The sequence below is a fragment of the Dendrobates tinctorius genome, unplaced genomic scaffold (genome assembly GCF_039654945.1).
Source record: "Dendrobates tinctorius isolate UK_male_01 unplaced genomic scaffold, ASM3965494v1 ptg000089l, whole genome shotgun sequence".
NCBI lineage: Eukaryota > Metazoa > Chordata > Amphibia > Anura > Dendrobatidae > Dendrobates > Dendrobates tinctorius.
Genome location: NW_027361757.1, coordinates 1014891 through 1040545, shown reverse-complemented (window position 1 = coordinate 1040545; position 25655 = coordinate 1014891). Strand labels below are relative to the sequence as shown.

Here is a 25655-nt window from a genome sequence, read left to right as displayed (position 1 = left end):
CCTGGCCTGGGTGAATCCCCTATGGGAGAGGGATGATCCTGTCGTGTCTAGTATCCAAAACTTTCTGGAGACGTTTAGCAAAGTTTTTGATGAGCCCGGACGCTTAGCGTCTACTACAGAGGCCCTCTTTAACCTCCGCCAGGGGTCTCTTACGGTGGGACAGTACGCCATCCGCTTTCGGACTTTATCGTCGGAACTCGGATGGAATAATGAGGCACTTGTGGGGGCCTTCTGGAGAGGCCTCTCAAGTAAGATTAAGGATGAACTTGCCGGTCGGGATACCCCCACCACCCTGGAGGATCTCATATCTCTGGCCACGCGCATAGACCTGCGGTTCCAGGAACGCGCTCGAGAATCGGTTAGGGAACGCAGACCCTTCAGGCTGTATCAAGCGCCCATTCTGTGCCCCTCAGCTCCCCCTACTAGTACCGGTCCTGAGCCTATGCAGGTAGATCGGATTAGGTTGACTGAGCAGCGTCGCAGGGAGAGGATGACGAACGGGCTCTGCCTGTACTGCGGTGGAGCCAATCACTTTGTGCGCACCTGTCCAAAGAGACTGGGAAACGCCTCCACCTAGGTCAAGTAAGAGTGGTCTCCCTAGGTGATCATAATTCCTCTCTGCCCCTTACCCTTTCAGCTTTAATTATTTCAGGTCGGGAGCGCAGATCTGTGGAGGCGTATGTGGACTCGGGTGCGGCGGGTAATTTTATCCGGCAAGATGAGGTGGATAAACTCCGGATTCCAGTGGTCATCTTAAAAGATCCGCGTGCTATCACCTCCGTTGATGGAAAACCTCTTCCCGAGCTCGTCACCATGGTTACGGCCGAAGTAGACCTACAAATTGGAGCGCTTCATGTTGAAAGAATTGCCTTCTATGTCCTGCCTAATTTGTCCCACGCTGTCCTCTTAGGATTACCCTGGCTCCGGCTGCACGAGTCAGTCATCGACTGGCGCTCAGGGGAAATCCTACGCTGGGGTCATTCCTGCCACGCACGGTGTTTGCGGTCCATCCTTCATCCTCGTCTCCTGCCTATACCAGCCAATCTTCCGGGCCTTCCCGCACCGTACTACGCGTACGCCGACGTATTTAGTAAAAAAGAAGCCGATTCCCTGCCCCCGCATCGGGCCTATGACTGCCTCATCAACCTGATTCCCGGAGCCACGCCGCCCAGAGGGAGAACGTACCCCTTATCCCCAGCTGAGACCACAGCCATGACTGAGTACATACAGGAGAACTTGGCCAAGGGGTTTATTCGGAAATCCGCGTCCCCAGCAGGCGCAGGCTTTTTCTTCGTTCGGAAGAAGGACGGATCCCTCAGACCATGTATCGACTACCGGGGACTGAACAATATCACGGTTAAGAATCGATACCCGCTCCCACTGATTCCGGAATTGTTCGACAGGCTGAGAGGGGCTCGGATCTTCACGAAGCTGGATCTACGGGGAGCCTACAATTTGATCCGGATCCACGCAGGGGATGAGTGGAAGACGGCCTTCAATACCCGTGATGGCAATTATGAGTATTTGGTCATGCCGTTTGGTCTCTGCAATGCTCCAGCCGTGTTCCAGGTGTTCGTTAATGAAGTGTTTCGGGACCTCCTGTATTCGTGCGTAGTAGTGTACCTAGATGATATTCATATCTTTTCGCCTGATCTATCCTCTCATCGGAGAAGCGTACGCATGGTCCTGCACCGACTCCGGGAGAATCACCTCTACGCCAAAATTGAAAAGTGTATCTTCGAACAGACTTCGCTACCCTTCTTGGGGTATATCATCACAGACTCCGGTCTAAAAATGGATCTCGAGAAACTCTCTGCGGTACTCAAGTGGCCCCGTCCTGTCGGTATAAAGGCCATCCAGCGTTTCCTTGGATTCGCGAATTATTACAGACAGTTCGTGCCGCATTTTTCCACGGTGACCAAACCCCTCACGGCCCTGATCCGTAAAGGAACTAAGCCAAACAGCTGGCCTCCCGAGGCTGAAGACGCCTTTCTGGCGCTAAAACGCCCTTTGCCTCAGCGCCAGTCTTACATCGGCTGGTGGTCGGTAGGCCTTTTGTTCTAGAAGTGGACGCCTCTTCCACCGGAGCTGGGGCGGTTCTCTCTCAGCAAGCCTCCTCAGGTCAACTGGTGCCCTGCGGGTTCTTTTCCAGATCCTTCTCACCTGCAGAGTGCAACTACTCCATTGGAGACCGGGAATTGCTGGCCATTAAGATGGCTCTAGAAGAATGGCGGTACTTGCTCGAGGGGGCGGTGCATCCCTTTACTATCTTCACGGACCACAAAAACTTGGCCTATCTGCAGTCCGCGCAGAGGCTCAACTCCAGACAGGCCAGATGGGCCTTGTATTTTTCTCAGTTTGATTTCAAGCTGCACTTCCGGCCCGGCGATAAGAGCGTCAAGGCGGATGCACTCTCCAGGTCCTTACAGTCGCCTGAGGAGGACGAGGGTCCATCATATATTATCGAGCCTACCAAGATGATCACGGTGGCCCCGGTGAACTTTTTTGCTCCTCCACCAGGCAAGACCTTCGTGCCTCGGAATAAGAGTCTGGAGGTGTTACGCTGGGGGCACTCCTCCAAGGTTGCTGGGCACGTCGGGACCAAGAAGACCCTCTCGCTCCTCGCCCGTTATTACTGGTGGGCCACCCTCCGCCAAGACGTGGTGGATTACGTTGCTTCTTGCACAACCTGTGCTCGGAACAAGGTCCCAAGGACTCTTCCCTCCGGCCTTCTCCATCCGTTGCCTGTTCCGGAGGCTCCATGGCAGCAAATTGCTATGGATTTCGTGACTGACTTGCCTCGCTCAGCCGGTTGCACCACCATCTTAGTCGTAGCTGACCGCTTCTCCAAGATGGCTCATTTTGTCCCCCTGGCCAGATTGCCGTCAGCTCCGAAATTGGCCGAGATCTTCATCCACCAGATCTTCAGGTTAGAATCATAGAATCATAGAATCATAGAATCGTAGAGTTGGAAGGGACCTCCTGGGCCATCTGGTCCAACCCCCTGCTCAAAGCAGGATTCGCTAAATCATCCCAGTCAGATGTCTGTCCAGCCTCTGTTTGAAGACTTCCATTGAAGGAGAACTCACCACTTCTCGTGGCAGCCTGTTCCACTCATTGATCACTCTAACTGTCAAAAAGTTTTTTCTAATATCTAATCTGTGTCTCCTCCCATTCAGTTTCATCCCATTGCTTCTAGTCTTTCCTTGTGCAAATGAGAATAAAGTTGATCCTTCTACAATGTGACAGCCCTTTAGATATTTGTAGACAGCTATTAAGTCTCCTCTCAGTCTTCTCTTTTGCAAACTAAACATTCCCAAATCCTGCAACCTTTCCTCATAAGACAGGGTTTGCAGACCGGTCACCATTCTGGTCGCTCTTTTCTGAACTTGCTCCAGTTTGTTGATGTCTTTTTTAAAATGTGGTGCCCAAAACTGGACACAATATTCCAGATGAGGTCTGACCAAAGAGGAGTAGAGGGAAATAATGACTTCACGTGATCTAGACTGTATGCTTCTGTTAATACATCCTAGAATTGCATTTGCCTTTTTTGCTGCTGCATCACACTGTTGACTCATATTCAGTCTGTGATCTATTAGTATACCCAAGTCTTTTTCACATGTGCTGTCACTTAGCCCTATTCCTCCCATTCTATATATGTTTTTTCCATTTTTATTGCCCAGATGTAGTACTTTGCATTTCTCCCTGTTAAAAACCATTCTGTTAGTTGCTGCCCACTTCTCCAGTTTATTTAAATCTTTTTGAATCCTCTCTCTCTCTTCTCTAGTATTAGCTATCCCTCCTAGCTTTGTGTCATCAGCAAATTTAATCAGTTTACCCTCAATTCCTTCATCTAAATCGTTGATAAAGATGTTGAACAATACAGGGCCCAGGACAGAGCCCTGTGGTACCCCACTTGAGACATTCTTCCAACTGGATGTGCAGCCATTTACGACCACTCTTTGCGTCCGATCACTAAGCCAGTTATGAATCCACCTAACAGTTGCCTTGTCCATTCCATACTTAATCATTTTTTCAATAAGGATTGTATGAGAGACTTTGTCAAATGCTTTGCTGAAGTCAAGATATACTATATCTACAGCATTTCCTTGATCCACCCAATCAGTGATACCGTCATAGAAGGAAATTAAGTTAGTCTGACATGACTTATTAGTTACAAACCCATGCTGACTCTGTTTAATCACTTCATTCTTATCCAGGTATTGACATACATGTTGTTTAATAATTTGTTCAAAGATCTTTCCTGGTATAGAAGTCAGACTCACCGGCCTATAGTTACCTGGGTCCACCTTCTTCCCCTTTTTGAAGATAGGAACAACATTTGCTCTTCTCCAGTCTTCTGGCACTTCTCCTGTTCTCCAAGAATTTTCAAAGATTATAGAGAGGGGTTCAAAAATTTCTTCTGCTATCTCCTTCAGTACTCTGGGGTGTAATTCATCTGGACCTGGAGACTTGAATTCATTTAGGCTAGCTAAGTGTTTCCTCACTATCTTTCTGTTTATAGATATCCTGGATTCTTCTATTCCCTTAATAGGACAGTGAATAACAGTTGATGTTACATTTCCTTTCTGAGAGAAAACAGATGCAAAATAGGAATTTAAAAGTTCAGCCTTCTCAACATCCTGTCTTACCATTTCATCATTTTCATCCTGTAAAAATCCTATAGCATCTTTGACTTTTCTTTTACTTTTGACATATCCCCAAAATCCTTTATTATTGCTTTTGACATCTCTTGCAAGCCTCAATTCATTTTCAGCTTTAGATAATCTGATTTGTGCCCTGCAGGTTCTGCAGACAGCATTATATTCTTCTTTAGATATGCCTCCCTCTTTCCATTTTATAAACATTTTTTTCTTCCTTTTTAGCATGTGCTTAAGTTCTGTGTTCATCCATCCTGGTTTCCTTAACTGCTTCCTATTCTTCCCTCTTTTCGGAATTGTTAACAACTGTGCTTTGAGAATTTCATTTTTCAAGATTTCCCATCCTTCCTGGACATTTTTGTCTTTAAGGATATCCAGCCATTGGATCCCTCCAATTCTCTTTCTGAATCCCTTAAAATCTGCCTTTCTGAAATCTAACCTTGATGTCTGAGTCTTCACAGGTCTTCCGCCTCTAGTTATCCAAAATTCTAAAATAGCATGGTCGCTACCTCCTAGGGTCCCAGCCACTTTTACCTCCTCAACCATTTCCTCCCTGTTTATAAGGATTAGATCCAAGGTAGCAGTTCCCCTTGTTTTCTCCCTTACCTTTTGGAAGATAAAGTTGTCAGCAAGAGAGGATAAGAATTTCCTCTAGGTTACATGGTCTCCCTCTACGGATTGTGTCTGATCGTGGGGTTCAGTTTACGTCTCGCTTCTGGAGGGCTCTCTGCCGACTTATGGGTACATCCACCGATTTTTCCTCGGCTTATCATCCACAGACCAACGGGCAAGTGGAACGGATAAATCAGGGCCTGACAACCTATCTGCGTCACTTTTCCAACGCTCATCAGGACAACTGGGTCTCACTTCTACCTTGGGCAGAATTCGCCCATAACAACCACCCCAGTGAGTCGACCACCAGATCTCCGTTCTTTGTGGTCTCTGGTCGCAATCCAGGGGTTCCACTGCACTTTACGACGTCATCAGGAGTTCCGGCAGCAGATGCTCTCGCCATAGAATTTTCTAAGATTTGGAGGGAGACCAGAGAGTCCCTCGTGAATGCCAGTGCTCGAATCAAGAAACATGCGGACAAAAGATGAAGGGACCTTCCTCCGTACCATCCTGGCGACAAGGTCTGGCTCTCGTCCAAGCACATCCGCTTGAAAGTTCCTTCCTATAAGTTGAGTCCTCGTTACATCGGTCCCTTCGAGGTGCTAAAACGCATCAATGAGGTGGCTTATAAACTGAAATTGCCGGCTTCACTCCGGGTCCCCAACGCCTTTCATATCTCGCTCCTGAAACCTGTAGTTCTGAATCGGTTCCAACCAGCCTCCATTGCCCCTCCTTCGCCTGTTGGCTCAGATGACATCTTTGAAATAAGGGACATTTTAGCCATGAAAAAGGTCAGGGGGAGATCCCTCTTTCTTATTGATTGGAAGGGGTTTGGTCCTGAGGAGAGGTCCTGGGAGCCTCGAGAAAACATCAACGCCCCCCTTATTTCTGGTCAATCTTAGAAAGGGAGGATGTAAAGGGGGGGTACTGTGGCGCTCGCGGCCGTGCCCGGCTGCGCCCCCGCTCCGGCGGCGCCGGCTGTTGCCGCCCCCCGCAGGCGCTCCCGCCGCAGCGAGATCTCTTACCCAGCCCTTCGTCCTTCGACGTCCCTGCGCCCTCTCCTCAGGTCGCGGGCGCGCGCCAGCGCTCTCTCTTCTGTCAGCGGTGGGCGGCGCTGAGGGCGGTGCGCACCGCCCACTTCCGGGTCCTATGATATTTCAGGCATTCTCTCCGTAGTGAGGACGCCTGAGGATTGTGTTTCCTTACACTCTGTTCTGGCCCCCTCTGTCGTGTTAGGGATCTAGTTTAGGTCCTCTTTCCGTCCCCCTGCTGGTCTCAGTTCTGTCTCGCCTCCTCCTTGTCTCTCCTCTCCCCGCTCCCTAGGTCTCGTATGCTACCGTCCTTGTTCTTCCATCTGTTTCCTCCTAGTGTGCCCTTCCTCTGCTCCTGTGCCTCCTCCTGTATCCCCGCTAGTAGCGGCTGCCTGCCGCCTCCTCATCCTATAACCCTGCTCTGTCCAGTAATCTTGGTTGCGCTGTCGCTCCGTGTCCCCGAGCCGTCCCTCCTGGTACCAGCTGTCGCGGTTCTGTCCTCTGCGGTTTTGCCCCTAACGATCCCTGTATAGGGGTCGGTCATCACCTGGCGCGCTCGACCCAGGGGCTCCAGATCCTCGACCCAGAGGGTCCACTCTCGGACATTGTCCTTCCCTGTCCGTTACAGGAAGAGGGTCATGTGACACATCAAACATATTGAGAATTTCACAAGAAAAACATTGGTGTGCTTGGTTTTAGCGTAACAAGTTTATGACCACTTATAAAATGTGTTCAAAGTGCTGCCCATTGTGTTGGATTGTCAATGCAATCCACTCTTGGCACACTGATAGCAACACCACAGAAGAAATGCTAGTTTAAGGGGGTCATATTCCTTGTAGGAATGCTCAGACCTGACACCCATATTGTGGTGGTGCACCATCTTGCTGGAAAAACTCAGGGAACGTGCCATCTTCAGTGCATAAAGCGGGCAACACATCATGTAGCAATTTCAGATATCCAGTGGCATTGAGTTTTCCATTGATGAAGAATGGCCCCACTATCCTTGTACCCCATATACCACACCATACCATCAATTATGGGTGTCAGGTCCAAGCATTCCTACATGAACAGGTTCCTGGAAAGTAGATTGGTCGTCGTGGGCCAGTTGAATGGCCACCAAGGTCTCCCAATCTGAACCTGTTATGAATGGGTCACCGAGGAGAAAAAAGCAAAACAAGCTAAGTCACAGAAAACCAGAGAGGTTGGTAACTATGCAGATTGCAGATCCCTGATCCTACCACACAATTAGCAGCAGCCGTGGTGCGTACCTACGATGTTCCTAGACGCTTCGTCACAGCCGGAGGACTAAATAAGCCTGAAGCATGAAAAGGGGAAAACTAACTGCCCCAGAGCAGACCCCAAAGGAATAGATAGCCCCCACACATGTATTGATGGTGAAACAAGATGAAGGCACAAACACAGGCAGGAAAATAGGCTGAGCAAACGATGGGGCCCAAACTAACTAGAAAGGAAAGGAAAGACACTGTCTGCAACCTGCAAAAAACCCTACAAAAATAATGTCCAACACTACTGATAGCAAAATTAACCCTGAAGTCACTAGACTTCTCCCACTATATCAGCACTCTGAAATATTCTGGGACAGAGCAAAAAGAGACCAAACTAGTAAGGGACAAAAAGCAAATTGGCAAAATACTGATAAATAAGAGTGGAAATTCAGCACAGCCCCCAGCCGGGGCTGGCTGACCACACAAAAAACTGAATAGACCAACAAAATCAAGTGTGAACATTAGCAGAAAAACTTAGCTTTAGATGACTAGAACAGAGCTGAAAACCAGGAGCTGACAAGCCAGAAGGAATCACCAGCAACTGAATAGGGCGTCGGCTGTCTTAAATCCAATCTGAGACTCGTGAGGTCCAATCGTCATCCTCATTCTCAGGTGGCAGATCTCCACCGATCAAATCAGCCTCACTACCTCCTGTTACCACCAGAGGGAGTCTGGAAGGAGAACTCACAACTGGTGAACCAGAGAATGAACTCACAACAGTACCCCCCTTGAGGTGGGGTCACCGAACCCTCATCCACGCCACCAGGCCGATCAGGATGAGCCCAGTGAAAAGCATGAACCAATCTATTGGCATGAATATCGGAGGCAGAGACCCAAGAATTATCCTCCTGACCATAACCTTTCCATTTGACCAAATACTGGAGTCTCTGTCTAACCAAACGAGAATCCAATATTTTCTCTACCTCATATTCCACATTGCCTTCAACCAACACAGGGTCAGGAGGTGCTGCCATAGGAACCACTGGCTCAACAAACCTCTTCAACAGAAATTTGTGAAATACGTTATGGATCTTGAACGTAACTGGAAGAGCCAATCGAACAGGATTAAGAATTTCCAAAATCTTATAAGAACCAATAAATCTTGGCTTAAATTTAGGAGATGCAACCTTCATAGGAATGTTCTTAGACGACAACCAAACCATATCACCCACTTTAAACCGGGGACCATGGGTCCTATGCCGGTTAGAAAATCGCTGGGCCTTTTCCTGAGAGAGTGACAACTTATCCACCACTTGGTCCCATATCTGCTGCATTCTCTTAACCACAGTGTCTACACCTGAGCAGGACGAAGATTCCACTTGCCCTGAAGAGAATCGAGGATGAAACCCAAAATTACAGAAAAAGGGTGACATCAAAGTGGCAGAACTAGCTCTATTGTTCAGTGCGAATTTGGCCAAGGGCAAAAATGAGACCCAATCTTCCTGATTAGCAGATATAAAACATCTCAAATAAGACTCCAAGGTCTGGTTTGTTCTCTCAGTCTGTCCATTGGTCTGGGGAAGAAACGCGGAGGAGAAGGATAACTGAATTCCCAGATTGGAACAAAAGCTTTCCAGAATCTGGAAACAAACTGGACTCCTCTGTCGGACACAATGTTCTCAGGAATCCCATGTAACCGAACCACCTGTTGTAAAAACAAGGGCACCAATTCAGCGGAAGATGGCAACTTTGGGAGTGGTACAAGATGGACCATCTTCGAAAATCTATCACAAATCACCCAGATAACAGTCATTCTCTGAGAGACAGGAAGATCAGAAATGAAATCCATTGAGATATGGGTCCATGGCCTCTTGGGCAATGGCAAGGGCATCAGCAACCCACTAGAACGAGAACAGTGTTTAGACCGAGAACAAGTCCCACAGGACTGTACAAAATTCCTGACGTCACGAGACAGGCAGGCCACCAAAAGGACCGACTCACCAAATCTCTGGTACCAAAAATACCTGGATGACCAGCCAATGCGGAGCAATGAATTTCAGACATCACTCTCTTTCTCCACTGGTCAGGAACATACAATTTTCCCATAGGGCAACGCTCAGGTTTATCCTCCTGAAATTCCTCCAGGGCGCGTCTCAAAACGGGCGAAATGGCAGAAAGAACTATCCCCTCACCTAGGACGGTAGTAGGCTCAGTCACACTAAGAGAATCGGCAATGAAACTCCTAGAAAGGGCGTCTGCCTTAGCATTCTTAGTGCCCGGAAGAAAAGAGACCACAAAATTAAAACGCGTGAAAAACAAGGTCCATCTAGCCTGTCTTGGATTCAAGCGTTTGGCCGACTAAAGATAAATCAAATTCTTGTGATCGGTGAGGACCACAACTTGATGTCTAGCTCCCTCCAGCCAATGTCTCCACTCCTCAAATGCCCACTTCATGGCCAACAATTCCCGATTCCCCACGTCATAGTTGCGTTCAGATGGGGAGAACTTTCGAGAAAAGAAGGCACAGGGATTCATCTTAGAAGTCACAGGGTCTTTTTGGGGCAAAACAGCTCCTGCACCAATCTCAGAAGCATCTACCTCCACCTGAAATGGAAGTGAGACATCAGGTTGCTGTAAAACTGGAGCTAAAGTAAATCTCTGCTTAAGCTCCTGAAATGCTGAGATAGCCTCAGGAGACCAATTCAGCACATCAGCTCCCTTCTTGGTCAGATCAGTCAGTGGTTTGACAATACCAGAAAAATTACCTATAAATTTACAATAGAAATTAGCAAAACCCAAAAACTTCTGGAGGGCCTTCAAAGAAGTAGGCTGAACCCAATCATAAATGGCCTGTACCTTGGCCGGGTCCATTTCAATAGTCGATGGAGATAAGATAAATCCCAAAAATGAAATCCTCTGTACACCAAAGAGGCATTTCGATCCCTTAACAAACAGGGAATTCTCCCTCAAAATCTGGAACACAGTCTGGACGTGTTCCACATGAGAATCCCAATCACTAGAAAAGATCAAAATATCATCCAGATAGATGATCAAAAACTTATCCACATAGTCACAGAAAATATCATTCATAAAGGATTGGAAGACAGAAGTGGCATTAGTGAGCCCAAAAGGCATCACCAGGTACTCAAAATGTCCCTCCGGAGTATTAAACGCCGTCTTCCATTCATCCCCGTGCTTGATGCGAATAAGATTATACGCCCCCCTGAGGTCAAGCTTAGTAAACCAGCAGGCACTCTTAACTCTGGAGAATAAATCAGACATCAGAGGTAAAAGGTACTGATATTTAACCGTCATCTTGTTAAGGGAACGATAATCAATACACGGTCTTAATGAACCATCTTTCTTGGTCACAAAAAAAAACACAGCACCTAAAGGTGACGAGGATGGTCTAATGTGACCCTTCTCCAATGACGCCTTAATATAGGATCGCTTAGCATCATGTTCAGGTACTGTTAAGTTGAAAAGCCGACCCTTGGGAAATTTACACCCAGGCATCAACTCAATTGCACATAACTCCTATGAGGAGGTAAAGACGCAGACTTGCTCTCACTAAATACATCAGAAAAATCGGCTAGATAATCAGGAATATCATGAGACTGAGGAGAGGAGGAGAAAACAGGAGCGTCCCTAAGAACACACTGACAACCCCCAACTCACCACAGACCCAGATTTCCAATCCAAAACTGGATTATGAGTTTGCAACCAAGGAAAACCCAGAACAATAGTATCATGCAAATTATGCAGCACCAAAAATTTACAATTTTCTGGGTGGTCTGGGGCAACTCGCATTGTCACCTGGGTCCAAAACTGAGGTTTATTCTAAACCAAAGTAGTAGCATCAATACCCTTCAAAGGAATAGGCGTCCGCAGAGGCGTCATGGAAAAACCACAACGTTTAGCAAAGTCCAAATCCATCAGATTCAACGCTGCTCCTGAATCCACAAAAGCCTTTGTGGAAAACGTGGATAAGGAGCAGATCAGAGTAATTGCCAAAAGAAACTTAGGTTGTATAGTGCCCACAGTAAATATGTGTGCAAAACGTTTCTCTCGTTTTGGGCAGACAGAAATAGTATGAGAGACGTCTCCACAGAAAAAACACAGCTTATTACGCCTTCTAAACTCCTGATGTTGCGCCCTAGACAAAACCCCATCACATTGCATAGGTTCAGACGTTTGTTCAAAAGGTGGCAGCGCCTCCCGTGTAGTTTTACGTTCACGTAAACGCCGATCAACTTGAATGGCTAATGACTAGTGTTGAGCATTCCGATACCGCAAGTATCGGGTATCGGCCGATACTTGCTGTATCGGAATTCCGATACCGACTTCCGATATTTTTTCAATATCGGAATTCGGCATCGGAATCGGAAGTTCAGTTGATTGACGGCCTGACGTCATCATGATGCGCGGTGTGTGCGCATCATGATGCGCCGTCATTTCGGGCCTTCCGGGGGTCTCTGCCGGCCTGCCGGGGGGCTGTGCCGGCCTGCCGGGGGGCTGTGTGGACTGCCCGGGGTCTCTGCCGGCCTGCCGGGGGGCTGTGCCGGCCTGCCGGGGGGCTGTGCACCCTGTGGGGGTCTGTACCGGCCTGCCGGGGGGCTGTGCCGGCCTGCCGGGGGGCTGTGCTGATGTCCGGGGGTCTGTGCAAGCATCGTCCGATGGGACTACAAGTCCCATCGGGCGATGCCTGCTACCATGACAGTGATTGACACATTAGCCAATGATGGGACAGTAGTAGTCCCATCATCCGGCTAATGTGTTAAATGTTAAAAAAAAAAAAAAAAAAAAAAAAATACTACATACATACTACATGCTACATACATACTACATATATACTACATACATACTACATACATACTACATACATACTACATGCATGCTACATACATACTACATGCATGCTACATACATACTACATGCATGCTACATACATACTACATATATACTACATACATACTACATACATACTGCATGCTACATACATACTACATACATACTACATACATACTACATGCATGCTACATATATACTACATGCTACATACATACCACATACATACTACATGCATGCTACATATATACTACATGCATGCTACATACATACTACATATATACTACATGCATGCTACATACATACTACATGCTACATGCATGCTACATACATACTACATACATGCTACATATATACTACATACATACTACATATATACTACATGCATGCTACATATATACTACATACATACTACATATATACTACATACATACTACATATATACTACATGCATGCTACATATATACTACATACATACTACATATATACTACATACATGCTACATATATACTACATACATACTACATATATACTACATACATGCTACATACATACTACATACATACTACATATATACTACATGCATGCTACATATATACTACATGCTACATACATACCACATACATACTACATACATGCTACATATATACTACATGCATGCTACATACATACTACATATATACTACATGCATGCTACATACATACTACATGCTACATGCATGCTACATACATACTACATACATACTACATGCTACATACATACCACATATATACTACATACATACAATACATTCATACAATACATACATAGACATACAGTACATATAACATAGAGTAACATACTTACCAATACTTGTCACATTGTTCCCCGAAGCCATTGTCGTGTACGGAATAAATAGTAACATAACAAACCACAAAAATACTCACCCACGATCCGAAGCAGTCCACGAGTGTGTCCCACGACGATCTTGGGTAGAGAACGGCAGCATCAGATGATGCTGCCGTTCTCTACGGGCTGCAGGAATCCAATGACGGAAGGTAGGTATCCTTCCGCACTGTATTCCTCCGCCACTTAAAAAAAAAAAAGTCCCTAGTCTCACTTTATGCCATTGCTGTGTGGGAAATTCCCACACAGCAATGGCATAAAGTGAGACTAGGGACTTTTTTTTTTTTTAAGTGGCGGAGGAATACAGTGCGGAAGGATACCTACCTTCCGTCATTGGATTCCTGCAGCCCGTAGAGAACGGCAGCATCAGCTGATGCTGCAGTTCTCTACCCAAGATCGTCGTGGGACACACTCGTGGACTGCTTCGGATCGTGGGTGAGTATTTTTGTGGTTTGTTATGTTAATATTTATTCCGTAGACGACAATGGCTTCGGGGAACAATGTGACAAGTATTGGTAAGTATGTTACTCTATGTTATATGTACTGTATGTCTATGTATGTATTGTATGAATGTATTGTATGTATGTAGTATATATGTGGTATGTATGTAGCATGTAGTATGTATGTAGCATGCATGTAGCATGTAGTATGCATGTAGTATATATGTAGTATGTATGTAGCATGCATGTAGTATATATGTAGCATGCATGTAGTATATATGTAGTATGTATGTAGCATGCATGTAGTATATATGTAGTATGTATGTAGTATATATGTAGCATGTATGTAGTATATATGTAGCATGCATGTAGCATGTAGTATGTATGTAGTATGCATGTAGTATATATGTAGTATGTATGTAGCATGCATGTAGTATATATGTAGCATGCATGTAGTATATATGTAGTATGTATGTAGCATGCATGTAGTATATATGTAGTATGTATGTAGTATATATGTAGCATGTATGTAGTATATATGTAGCATGCATGTAGCATGTAGTATGTATGTAGCATGCATGTAGTATATATGTAGTATGTATGTAGCATGCATGTAGTATATATGTAGTATGTATCATGTAGTATGTATGTAGCATGCATGTAGTATGTATGTAGCATGCATGTAGTATATATGTAGTATGTATGTTGCATGTAGTATGAATGTAGCATGTATGTAGTATGTAGTATGAATGTAGCATGTATGTAGTATGTAGTATGAATGTAGCATGTAATTTTTTTTTTTTTTTTTTTTTTACATTTAACACATTAGCCGGATGATGGGACTACTACTGTCCCATCATTGGCTAATGTGTCAATCACTGTCATGGTAGCAGGCATCGCCAGATGGGACTTGTAGTCCCATCGGACGATGCCTGCACAGACCCCCGGAGCCTGCACAGACCACCGGCAGGCCGGCACAGCCCCCCGGCAGGCCGGCACAGCCCCCCGGCAGGCCGGCACAGACCACCGGAGCCTGCACAGACCCCCTGGCAGGCCGGCACAGCCCCCCGGCAGGCCGGCACAGCCCCCCGGAGCCTGCACAGACCACCGGCAGGCCGGCACAGACCACCGGAGCCTGCACAGACCCCCTGGCAGGCCGGCACAGCCCCCCGAAAGGCCCGTACAGACCCCAGAGAGGCTGTACAAGGGCAGGAAAGGGTTTTTCTTATTCCGATACCGGAAGTCCCATAGACTTGAATGGGACTTCCGGTATCGGAATCGGCGATACCGATACTTTTTTTAAAGATCGGCCGATACCATCCGATACGATACTTTGAAGTATCGGATGGTATCGCTCAACTCTACTAATGACATAGAATCATCCAGACCAGAGGGAATAGGAAATCCCACCATAACATCTTTTACGGTCTCTGATAAACCCTTCCGAAAGAGAGCTGCCAATGCACTATCATTCCATGTAGTAAGGACCACCCACTTTCGGAATTTTTGACAGTATAACTCTGCAGAATCCTGACCCTGGTTTAATGCCAACAGGGTTCTGTCAGCTTGATCAACAGCATTAGGTTCATCATACAACAACCCCAAGGCTTAAAAAAATGCATCAACATTAGAATAGGATTTTCAGGTGTCAGAGAAAAAGCCCAATCCTGGGGATCGCCGCGCAGCAAGGAGATGACAATTTTAACCTGCTGCACAGAGCTCCCCGATGAGTTAGACTTCAAGGCCAGAAATAATTTACAATTATTCTTAAAATTCAGAAATTTAGACCGATCCCCAGAAAACACATCAGGAGTAGGGATCTTAGATTAATCAGCATGTGACTGAATGAGGTAGGTGGAAATTCCCTGCACTTCAGCAGCCAGCTGCTCCACACGATCAGACAATTGCTTAATCTCCATTAGGAAAGAGCAAAAAAAACCTCCTACGGCCCCAGAGAAAAAGAGGAAAAAATATAAAAAAAACAAAATTCTGACACTTTTTTTTTTTTAACAACTCTTTCCTGCTTTTGAGTACCCTAGAATCTGCGGTATGGCTGGTGATTTTGTTATGAATGGGTCACCGAGGAGAAAAAAGCAAAACAAGCTAAGTCACAGAAAACCAGAGAAGTTGGTAACTATGCAGATTGCAGATCCCTGATCCTACCACACAATTAGCAGCAGTCGTGGAGCGTACCTATGATGTTCCTAGACGCTTCGTCACAGCCGGAGGACTAAATAAGCCTGAAGCATGAAAAGGGGAAAAGTAACTGCCCCAGAGCAGACCCCAAAGGAATAGATAGCCCCCACACATGTATTGACGGTGAAACAAGATGAAGGCACAAACACAGGCAGGAAAATAGGCTGAGCAACACGATGGGGCCCAAACTAACTAGAAAGGAAAGGAAAGGAAAGACACTGTCTGCAACCAGCAAAAAACCCTACAAAAATAATGTCCAACACTTCTGATAGCAAAATTAACCCTAAAGTCACTAGACTTCTCCCACTATATCAGCACTCTGAAATATTCTGGGACAGAGCAAAAAGAGACCAAACTAGTAAGGGACAAAAAGCAAATTGGCAAAATACTGATAACTAAGAGTGGAAATTCAGCACAGCCCCCAGCCTGGGCTGGCTGACCACACAAAAAACTGAATAGACCAACAAAATCAAGTGTGAACATTAGCAGAAAAACTTAGCTTTAGATGACTGGAACAGAGCTGAAAACCAAGAGCTGACAAGCCAGAAGGAATCACCAGCAACTGAATAGGGCGTCGGCTGTCTTAAATCCAATCTGAGACTCCTGAGGTCCAATCGTCATCCTCATTCTCAGGTGGCAGATCTCCACCGAGTAAATCAGCCTCACTACCTCCTGTTACCACCAGAGGGAGTCTGGAAGGAGAACTCACAACTGGTGAACCAGAGAATGAACTCACAACATGAACCCCTTAGACTATTATCTTTGGGGTCATCTGAAGGCAATTGTTTATGCTGTGAAGATACGAGATGTGCAGCATCTGAAACAATGGATACTGGAAGCCTGCCTTTGATAGCATTTCTTCTGCAGTGTTGCTATCAGTGTGTCAAGAGTGGGAGAAGAGGGTTGCATTGACAATCCAACACAATGGCCAGCACTTTGATCACATTTTATAAGTGGTCATAAACTCTTAAATTACCCATAAAAGAATAAAGTTATGCTAAACCCAAGTACACCATTGTTTTTCTTGTGAAATTCTCAATAAGTTTGATGTGTCACATGACCCTCTTCCCATTGAAAAAAATAAAGTTGGATCCAAAATGGCCGACTTCAAAATGGCCGCTATGGTCAACACCCATCTTGAAAAGTTTCCCCCTCCCATATTCTAATGTGCCACAAACAGGAAGTTGATATCACCAACCATTCCCATTTTAGTTAGGTGTATCCATACAAATGGCCCTCTCTGTATTTTTTACTGTTATACAGACATTTTTATTATGATCCCAGGTTACGGAAATGACTACTTCCTACTCATTGCACTTATTATAATGTGTGAAAAGTGATTGGCTGGGAAATGCCATTATGTGGACTAGCAGGGCTTTACTTTGCTTTGAAGGGCGATCAATTCTTATGTTCTCATCCCAGCAAAATATTTCACACATGCAAACAATAAATCAATAAAATATGTATTCCTTTCAGAACATTGGTAAAAGGATGTCTTGCTCTGAATTCATTGGAAACCTGGAAGGATTAAATGGAGGAAAAGACTTTCCTAGGGAACTTCTCAAGGTAAGACATTTCCTATTACTGGTACATTTAATGGCTATATCCACATTTGTAGACTTGTTTTCAAATATATAAAATACAGCAACTTTGCAATAGCTCTTTATGAAACATTTTCCACAGATTTTTTTTTCCACATCTCTTCTTCTGCAAACTAATAAACCCTGAGCGGTCTGATTCTTCAGCCACATTTTCTGTACTATGTTAGCAAAATGAGGGACAAATGGAAAAAGAATGACTGCAAAACTGCAGGTTTACACCTGTTCTTTGTTCCAATGGAAACACATAGACTACGGTACTTTGGAGCTGTAGAAAGAAAATTAGGAAATTTGAGAGTAATACTAGTGATGAGCGAACGTGCTCAGATAAGCTCTTATTGTTCAAGTGCTTACAGAGTGTCTTCGGCACGCTCAAATAATGTTTGTGTCCCCGCATCTGCATATCTCGTGGCTGTTTGACATATGCAGGGATTGCCTAAGAAAGAAGCAATCCATGCATGTGTTGCCGCTGTTGAACAATCGTGAGACATGCAGCTGCAGGGACTCGGACATATTATTTGAGTATGCCAAAGACACCTGGTTAGCACCCAAGCAGGGCAAGTTTTAGGCAAAGTAGGGCCCTAGACAAAAGTTTAAAATGAGGCCCCAAATGCTAACATATTGCACATCACACAGAATCATTTATGTCGTATTTACATGCGCCGAGTTCAGGCCGGTAAACGAGTGTCATCGACAATATTGAAGTCGTTTGCTTGTTTCCCGGCCTCTTTACACCAACTGAGAAAGAATGATGGGAACAAAATAATCACTATTAGATCAATCTGTCCCCATGCAGTATCATGTTATCAGCAGCACATCTACAGTTTACACCGGAGAAGTGCAGCTGAGAACAATGATTTTTGGTCCGGCATAAACAATCCAATCACTCGATGAATATGCAGCATTTTGCTTGTTTAGTATAATACACTCCAGTCCTCCATATTGTAACCGCAGTCCTTCATATTGTAAAATGCACATCCCATAGTCCTCCTTATAATATAATGTGTCCCATAGTCCTCCATACAGTATAATACACTCCCTATACTCCTCCATATATTAAAATACACTCTTCAGTTCTCCATGTAGTATTATACACCCATAGTCCTCCATATAGTATTATGCACTCCCCATAGTCCTCCATATAGCATAATACACTCCTCAGTCCTCCATATACTACAGGGTGGGCCATTTATATGGATACACCTAAATAAAATGGGAATGGTTGATGAGCCAGATCGGTGCGCTGAATTTGAGAACAGGCAAAACAAAAATTGGAACAGGACCCTAAGTTTACACAGAACATTATATTCAGTGATGAGGCAAACTTTTTTGGGTGGGCCATTTATATGGACACACCTAAATAAAATGGAAATGGTGACAGTTTTCTTGCGTAGGGTGTCTTGCATTGAAATCTGCTGCAATGATCCAGGTACTGCGTTCACCACACATCAACACAATTTCTGTCTGCTCCTCACGTGTTAACCTCTGCGACATGTCAATGGCTGTAAAAAAAGAGAAACTTGTAAATAACTCATGGAATAATAAAGTTACGTTAAAACCAAGCACACCGTTGTTTTTCTTGTGAAATTCACAATAAGTTTGATGTGTCACATGACCCTCTTCCCATTGAAAAAAATAAAGTTGGATCCAAAATGGCCAACTTCAAAATGGCCACCATGGTCACAACTCATCTTGAAAAGTTTTCCCCCTCCCATATACTAATGTGCCACAAACAGGAAGCTGATATCACCAACCATTCCCATTTTATTTAGGTGTATCCATACAAATGTCCCACCCTGTATAATACACTCCTCAGTCCTCCATATAGTATAATACACTCCTCATAGTGTTCCATATAGTATAATGCACCACCATAGTCATCCATGTAGTACAATTCATTTTCCATAGTATAATGCACCCCATAGATCCTCATATAGTATAATATATTCCCCATAGTCCTCGATACAGTATAATGCAGCCCACATATAGTATAATGCTGCCACCCCACAGAGTATAATGCAGCCACCCAACAGAATATAATGTAGCCCCCAGGGTATAATGCAGCCCCCCATAGAATATAATGTAGCCCTCCTCATATAGTATAATGCAGCCCCCATAGAATATAATGTAGCCCCCTCATAGAGTATAATGAAGCCCCCCATAAAATATAATCTAGCCCCCCATAGAATATAATGCAGCGCTCCATAGAATACAATGTAGTCCCCTCACATAGTATAATGCAGCCCCCTCATAGAGTATGATGCAATCACCTCTCATAGAATTCAATAAATTTAATACAGCCCCCATAGAATATAATGTAGCTCCCCATAGAATATTTAGCCCCATAAGAGTATTATGCAATTCTCCCTCATAGAATATAATACAGCCCCCCATAGAATATAATGTAGCCCCCCCTGAGAATGGCCCTACAGTCAAGTAATAACTCACTGATATATTAAAAAAATACACACAATGCTCACCTCTCCTCGTGCCCCGCGCTGCTGATGAAGTGACGTCATCATGCATCTGCAGTGTCAGAGACAGAGGGGAATGATGAAATAGGGAGCGTCACATGATGCTCTCTCTTCCATCATTGCTTTGAACTGTACCAGTGTTATAAATGCTGGTACAGTTGAATGCGTCGGCGCTTGCGAAGGGGGGGATTGTGGAGGAGTCGGCGCTGGCAGCAGGCGTGCCTCCCTGACTCACGGGCCCCATAGCGGCTGCGTGACGTGCCGCTATTAGCAGCACACCACTGGCTCGTGCCCCTGGGGGAGCAGGGGCCCTAGGTAGCTGCCTGGTCTGCCTGCCTCTAACGTCGACCCTGCACCCGAGCATACTCGGATAACACCTTATCACTAATTGACACCTATTGCAAGAACAGCTCTTCATAGGGCAAAACACTGGTCACAGGGATTTGCTTGGTACACAGTGAAAAGTTGCTACTTACCTTATGGTGTTATAGGGAACAGACTGTGCCTGGTAATGTTTTTGCAGTTGATTAATTGCATCTGACTTCCCCTCCTGTATTTTGAACCAACTGCCGTTCCTCCATGCATGACCAACAATGTAGAAAGTGTGGTAGGCCGGAGTCACACTATCGTAGAATACAGCCGACTACTATGCGAGAAAACATCGCATAGCACTCGGCCCACTGTTTATCTATGGGGCCGCTCACATCACCATATTTTTTTCTCAGGCGTATTCGACGTGCGTTTAAAATCGCAGCATTCTGAGATTGGCACCGAGACTCGCCAATGCAAGCCTATGGGTGCGAGAAAATCCCGGACACAACATGGACCATCTGTCTAGCTTGCGACAAATACGCACTCATTTTCCTCATTTCAGCCCATTGAGCCATTAAATTCAATGGGGAAAATCAGTGAGAAATGTAAAGCCATATGCATGGCATATGGATGTCATACGGATACATAGGTGCAAGAAAATCGCATCATTGCATTGGAAACACATTACACACGGATAACCATATGGAGAACACTCGTGCGACTCTCGGCAGGGAGATTCGGACCGATTTTCCATACCTTTAGTGTGACGCCAGCCGTAGTCAGAGGCACAGCAGAACCTGCTATATCAGCTAAGTCGGCAGTCCTCCTACATGCTGGCATCCCTGACGCCTCTTCTGATTATTGGATACGGAGCAGTATCATGCGTGTATTTTGCCGTAAGAATGAAGGCTTACTAATCAGAGGTGGCATGGGAGATGCTCCCAGTAAGGAGGAGGTGTGCAGACCCCTGTATTTGTGGTCACCATCTAGCAGCATGGCTATTGAACCAAGGTCCTGTGAATCTTTTTACACAACTCTAGAAATGATTTATTATTTATTTTATTTTGTCAGGTACAGTACACCTTTCAGCAAAATAAAATAGCACATTATTCACTACTCATCTCATTGTTTATTAAGCTTCATGCTATTTGCAAACTTAAAGGGAATCTGTCACCAGGTTTTTATTACCACATCTGAGAGCAGCATTATGTATTGGCAGAGGCCATGATTCCAGTTATGTATCACTTAATGGGATGCTTGGCGGTTTTGCCTTGGTGCAATATTTTTAGTGTACCTGGAACCTTTTGAGCTGCACTAAAAGATTGGTGAAGCTTTATATATCCAAAGAGCTGGATACCTTCCTAGGCTTTACACTGGACTACTTGCTGCAGATTTGATAAAATCACTGTTTTATCTGCTTAAGACCTAAAAGTTCTTTGAATACTGAGCTTTATAAACCCCCCACCCCACACCACTGATTGGCAGCTTTCTGTCTATGCATAGTTTACACAGAATGTGGCCAATCAGTGATGGGAGTGGGGCTGGACTATCTAGCAGCAGACCAAATAGTCCGCTAGTGATAATCTCCTGCTAATAAGACAATGGTTTTATACAAACTACAGTAAGCAGCCCAGTAAGTAACACATCACTGGAATAACTATTTTTGTTTCTAGATCACATAAATTGCAATTTAGTGAGTTTACCAATATCGGAATATAATGTGAAAAAGCCTCATATGGTCGGGTGCCTGGATCCACTGTTGATGCACAGAAACTGATATACATAATCTAAAAATCCTCTGTATGTTCCAACATTATGCTGCTCTCAGATTAGGTAGCAAAAACCTGGTGACATTCCCTTTATGGGTTTTCTGGAATTTTTTTTCAAATATGTCTAACATCAGATTACAATCCCGGCTCTTAGGCACTATTTCTCTTTCTCCCAGGAATCTCCTTTAGGCCAGAGTCACACTACCATAGAATACGGACGAGTGCTAGGCGATAAAAAATCGCATAGCACTCGTCCCAATGTTAATCTATGGTGCAGCTCGCATCATCCATTTTACTCTTGCACGTTTTATACGTGCGAGAGAAATCGCAGCATGCTGCGATTGTTTGTGTATCTCGGCCAAAACTCGCCAATGCAAGTCTAAGGGTGTGAGAAAAAAACGGATTACACATGGACCATGTATGTGACTTGCGAGAAATACACACCGGTGTCCTTTATACAGGTCCCTATACTGTAAAATCACACTGACAGGTTAAAATAGAATAGATAGAATACATGTATACACATAGTATAGGTGTATATATATATACAGTGTATATATATATATGTCATTGACACACATGTATATATATTTATATTTCATAGAGATATAAATAGCAGAATAGGTGAAAATTCAATTGTAGGCTTCTGTAAAATCATTACAGAACCCAACAGGATGAGACATGGTTTACATACAGTGAACCATTGCATAGCCGTTAGATTTATATATGTCCCTCACTAATAATGTTAGTAGTGTGTGTGTGTGTGTAAAATTTTGGAACAGTAGGTGTTAAATTAAAGGATTAATTCACGGACAAAAATGGCGATTTTCCCCGCCAGAGAGGGCATGCCAGTGACTGAGGGCAGATATTAATATTCTAGATAGGGACCATTGTTTTTGGGCCCCCCCTGGCTAAAAAAATCTGCCCCCAGCCACGCCAGAAAAGGCGCATCTGTAAGATGCACCTATTCCGGGACTTAGCTGCTCTCTTCCCATTGCCCTGTAGTGGATGGCATATGGGGTAATAAGGGGTTAATGTCACCTTGCTATTGTAAGGTGACATTAAGCCTGGTTAATAATGGAAAGATGTCAATAAGACACCTATCCATTATTTATCCACTAGTCTGAAAGGGTTAATAAACACACGCACATTAAGAATAAAGAGTTTTAATGAAATAAATAAATAAACACATTTTTTCCATCTTATTTAACTCCCAATCCAATCGAAGCCCTCGTTCTCCTGTAAAAAATACAAAATAAAAAAGCAAAAATATCCCATACCTGTCCGCCGTACAGTCAAGTCCAACGCTGCAATCCATCTCAAGGGGTTAAATAGTTTACAACCGGGAGCAGTGTTAATGCGACTGGCCCGGCTTTAAACCACGGAGGAATGAATGAAAAGCTGTCTGCGCAGCCTTCCCGCCTGTCCAGAGATGAACTCATTATCGCGGCATGATCGCGAGGGCTGATCACTGCCATGGTGACCCAACGTCGCATGGTCTTACAAGCTTGTATAAAGTATTGCAATGCTCATGCATTGCAATACTTTATAACAGCGATCAGACAGCAAAAAGAGAAAGTCTCATAGAGGGATTAAGTGAAAAACAAAAAAAAGTGGACAAAAAATTATAAAAATATATTTTTTTAAAATCACAAAATAATAAAAAACAAAAATATATTGTGCTAATAAAGTATTTTTATGACGAAATAAACAAAAAATGTACACATATTTGGTATTGCCTCTTCCAGAATGACACAATCTACAGTTGTGGCCAAAAGTATTGACACCCCTGCAATTCTGTCAGATAGTACTCAGTTTCTTCCTGAAAATGATTGCAAACACAAATTCTTTGGTATTATTATCTTCATTTAATTTGTCTTAAATGAAAAAACACAAAAGAGAATGAAGCAAAAAGCAAAACATTGCTCATTTCACACAAAACTCCAAAAATGGGCCAGACAAAAGTATTGCACCCTCAGCCTAATACTTGGTTGCACAACTTTTAGCCAAAATAACTGCGACCAATCGCTTCCGGTAACCATCAATGAGTTTCTTACAATGCTCTGCTGGAATTTTAGACCATCCTTCTTTGGCAAACTGCTCCAGGTCCCTGATATTTGAAGGGTGCCTTCTCCAAACTGCCATTTTTAGATCTCTCCACAGGTGTTCTATGGGATTCAGGTGTGGACTCATTGCTGGCCACCTTAGAAGTCTCCAGGGCTTTCTCTCAAACCATTTTCTAGTGCTTTTTGAAGTGTGTTTTGGGTCATTGTCCTGCTGGAAGACCCATGACCTCTGAGGGAGACCCAGCTTTCTCACACTGGGCCTTACATTATGCTGCAAAATTTGTTGGTAGTCTTCTGACTTCATAATGCCATGCACACGGTCAAGCAGTCCAGTGCCAGAGGCAGCAAAGCAACCCCAAAACATCAGGGAACCTCCACCATGTTTGACTATAAGGACAGTGTTCTTTTCTTTGAATGCCTCTTTTTTTCTCCTGTAAACTCTATGTTGATGCCTTTGCCTAAAAGGCTCTACTTTTGTCTCATCTGACCAGAGAACATTCTTCCAAAATGTTTTAGGCTTTTTCAGGTAAGTTTTGGCAAACTCCAGCCTGGCTTTTTTATGTCTCGGGGTAAGAAGTGGGGTCTTCCTGGGTCTCCTATCATACAGTCCCTTTTCATTCAGATGCCGACGGATAGTACGGGTTGACACTGTTGTACCCTCGGACTGCAGGGCAGCTTGAACTTGTTTGGATGTTAGTCGAGGTTCTTTATCCAACAACCGCACGATCTTGCGTTGAAATCTCTTGTCAATTCTTCTTTTCCGTCCACATCTAGGGAGGTTAGCCACAGTGCCATGGGCTTTAAACTTCTTGATGACGCTGCGCACGGTAGACACAGGAACATTCAGGTCTTTGGAGATGGACTTGTAGCCTTGAGATTGCTCATGCTTCCTCACAATTTGGTTTCTCAAGTCCTCAGACAGTTCTTTGGTCTTCTTTCTTTTCTCCATGCTCAATGTGGTACACACAAGGACACAGGACAGAGGTTGAGTCAACTTTAATCCATGTCAACTGGCTGCAAGTGTGATTTAGTTATTGCCAACACCTGTTAGGTGCCACAGGTAAGTCACAGGTGCTGTTAGTTACACAAATTAGAGAAGCATCACATGATTTTTCAAACAGTGCCAATACTTTTGTCCACCCTCTTTTTTATGTTTGGTGTGGAATTATATCCAATTTGGCTTTAGGACAATTCTTTTTGTGTTTTTTCATTTAAGACAAATTAAATGAAGATAATAATACAAAAGAATTTGTGTTTGCAATCATTATCCGACAAAATTGCATGGGTGTCAATAATTTTGGCCAGAACTGTATAAAACTTTCCCACTGGTTAATCCCTTCAGTCAGGGGTAGGGAATCTTTTTTCTGCCAAGGGCCATTTGGATATTTATACCATCCTTCGGGGGCCATACAAACTCCGCCCACAAAGTACATCCTGACTCAGGCACTGGTGTCAGGATGTAATCTTTCATTGTATGATCTTCAGTGTTAAGTAATGAACACTGTGTGTGTTTGCTAACAGAGCAAGAAGAAATTA

At 44.4% G+C, this 25655-nt stretch overlaps 1 protein-coding gene across 1 annotated transcript in view; it reads left to right on the top strand.

Annotated features, from left to right (window-relative positions):
• Positions 1–25655, top strand: part of PSD (pleckstrin and Sec7 domain containing) — a 582815-nt gene that overhangs the window by 339994 nt on the left and 217166 nt on the right. Inside the window, exon 11 of the mRNA XM_073585761.1 lies at positions 17377–17466. Coding sequence (XP_073441862.1) covers positions 17377–17466 — 90 coding nt within the window. The remainder of the gene's footprint in view (positions 1–17376; positions 17467–25655) is intronic.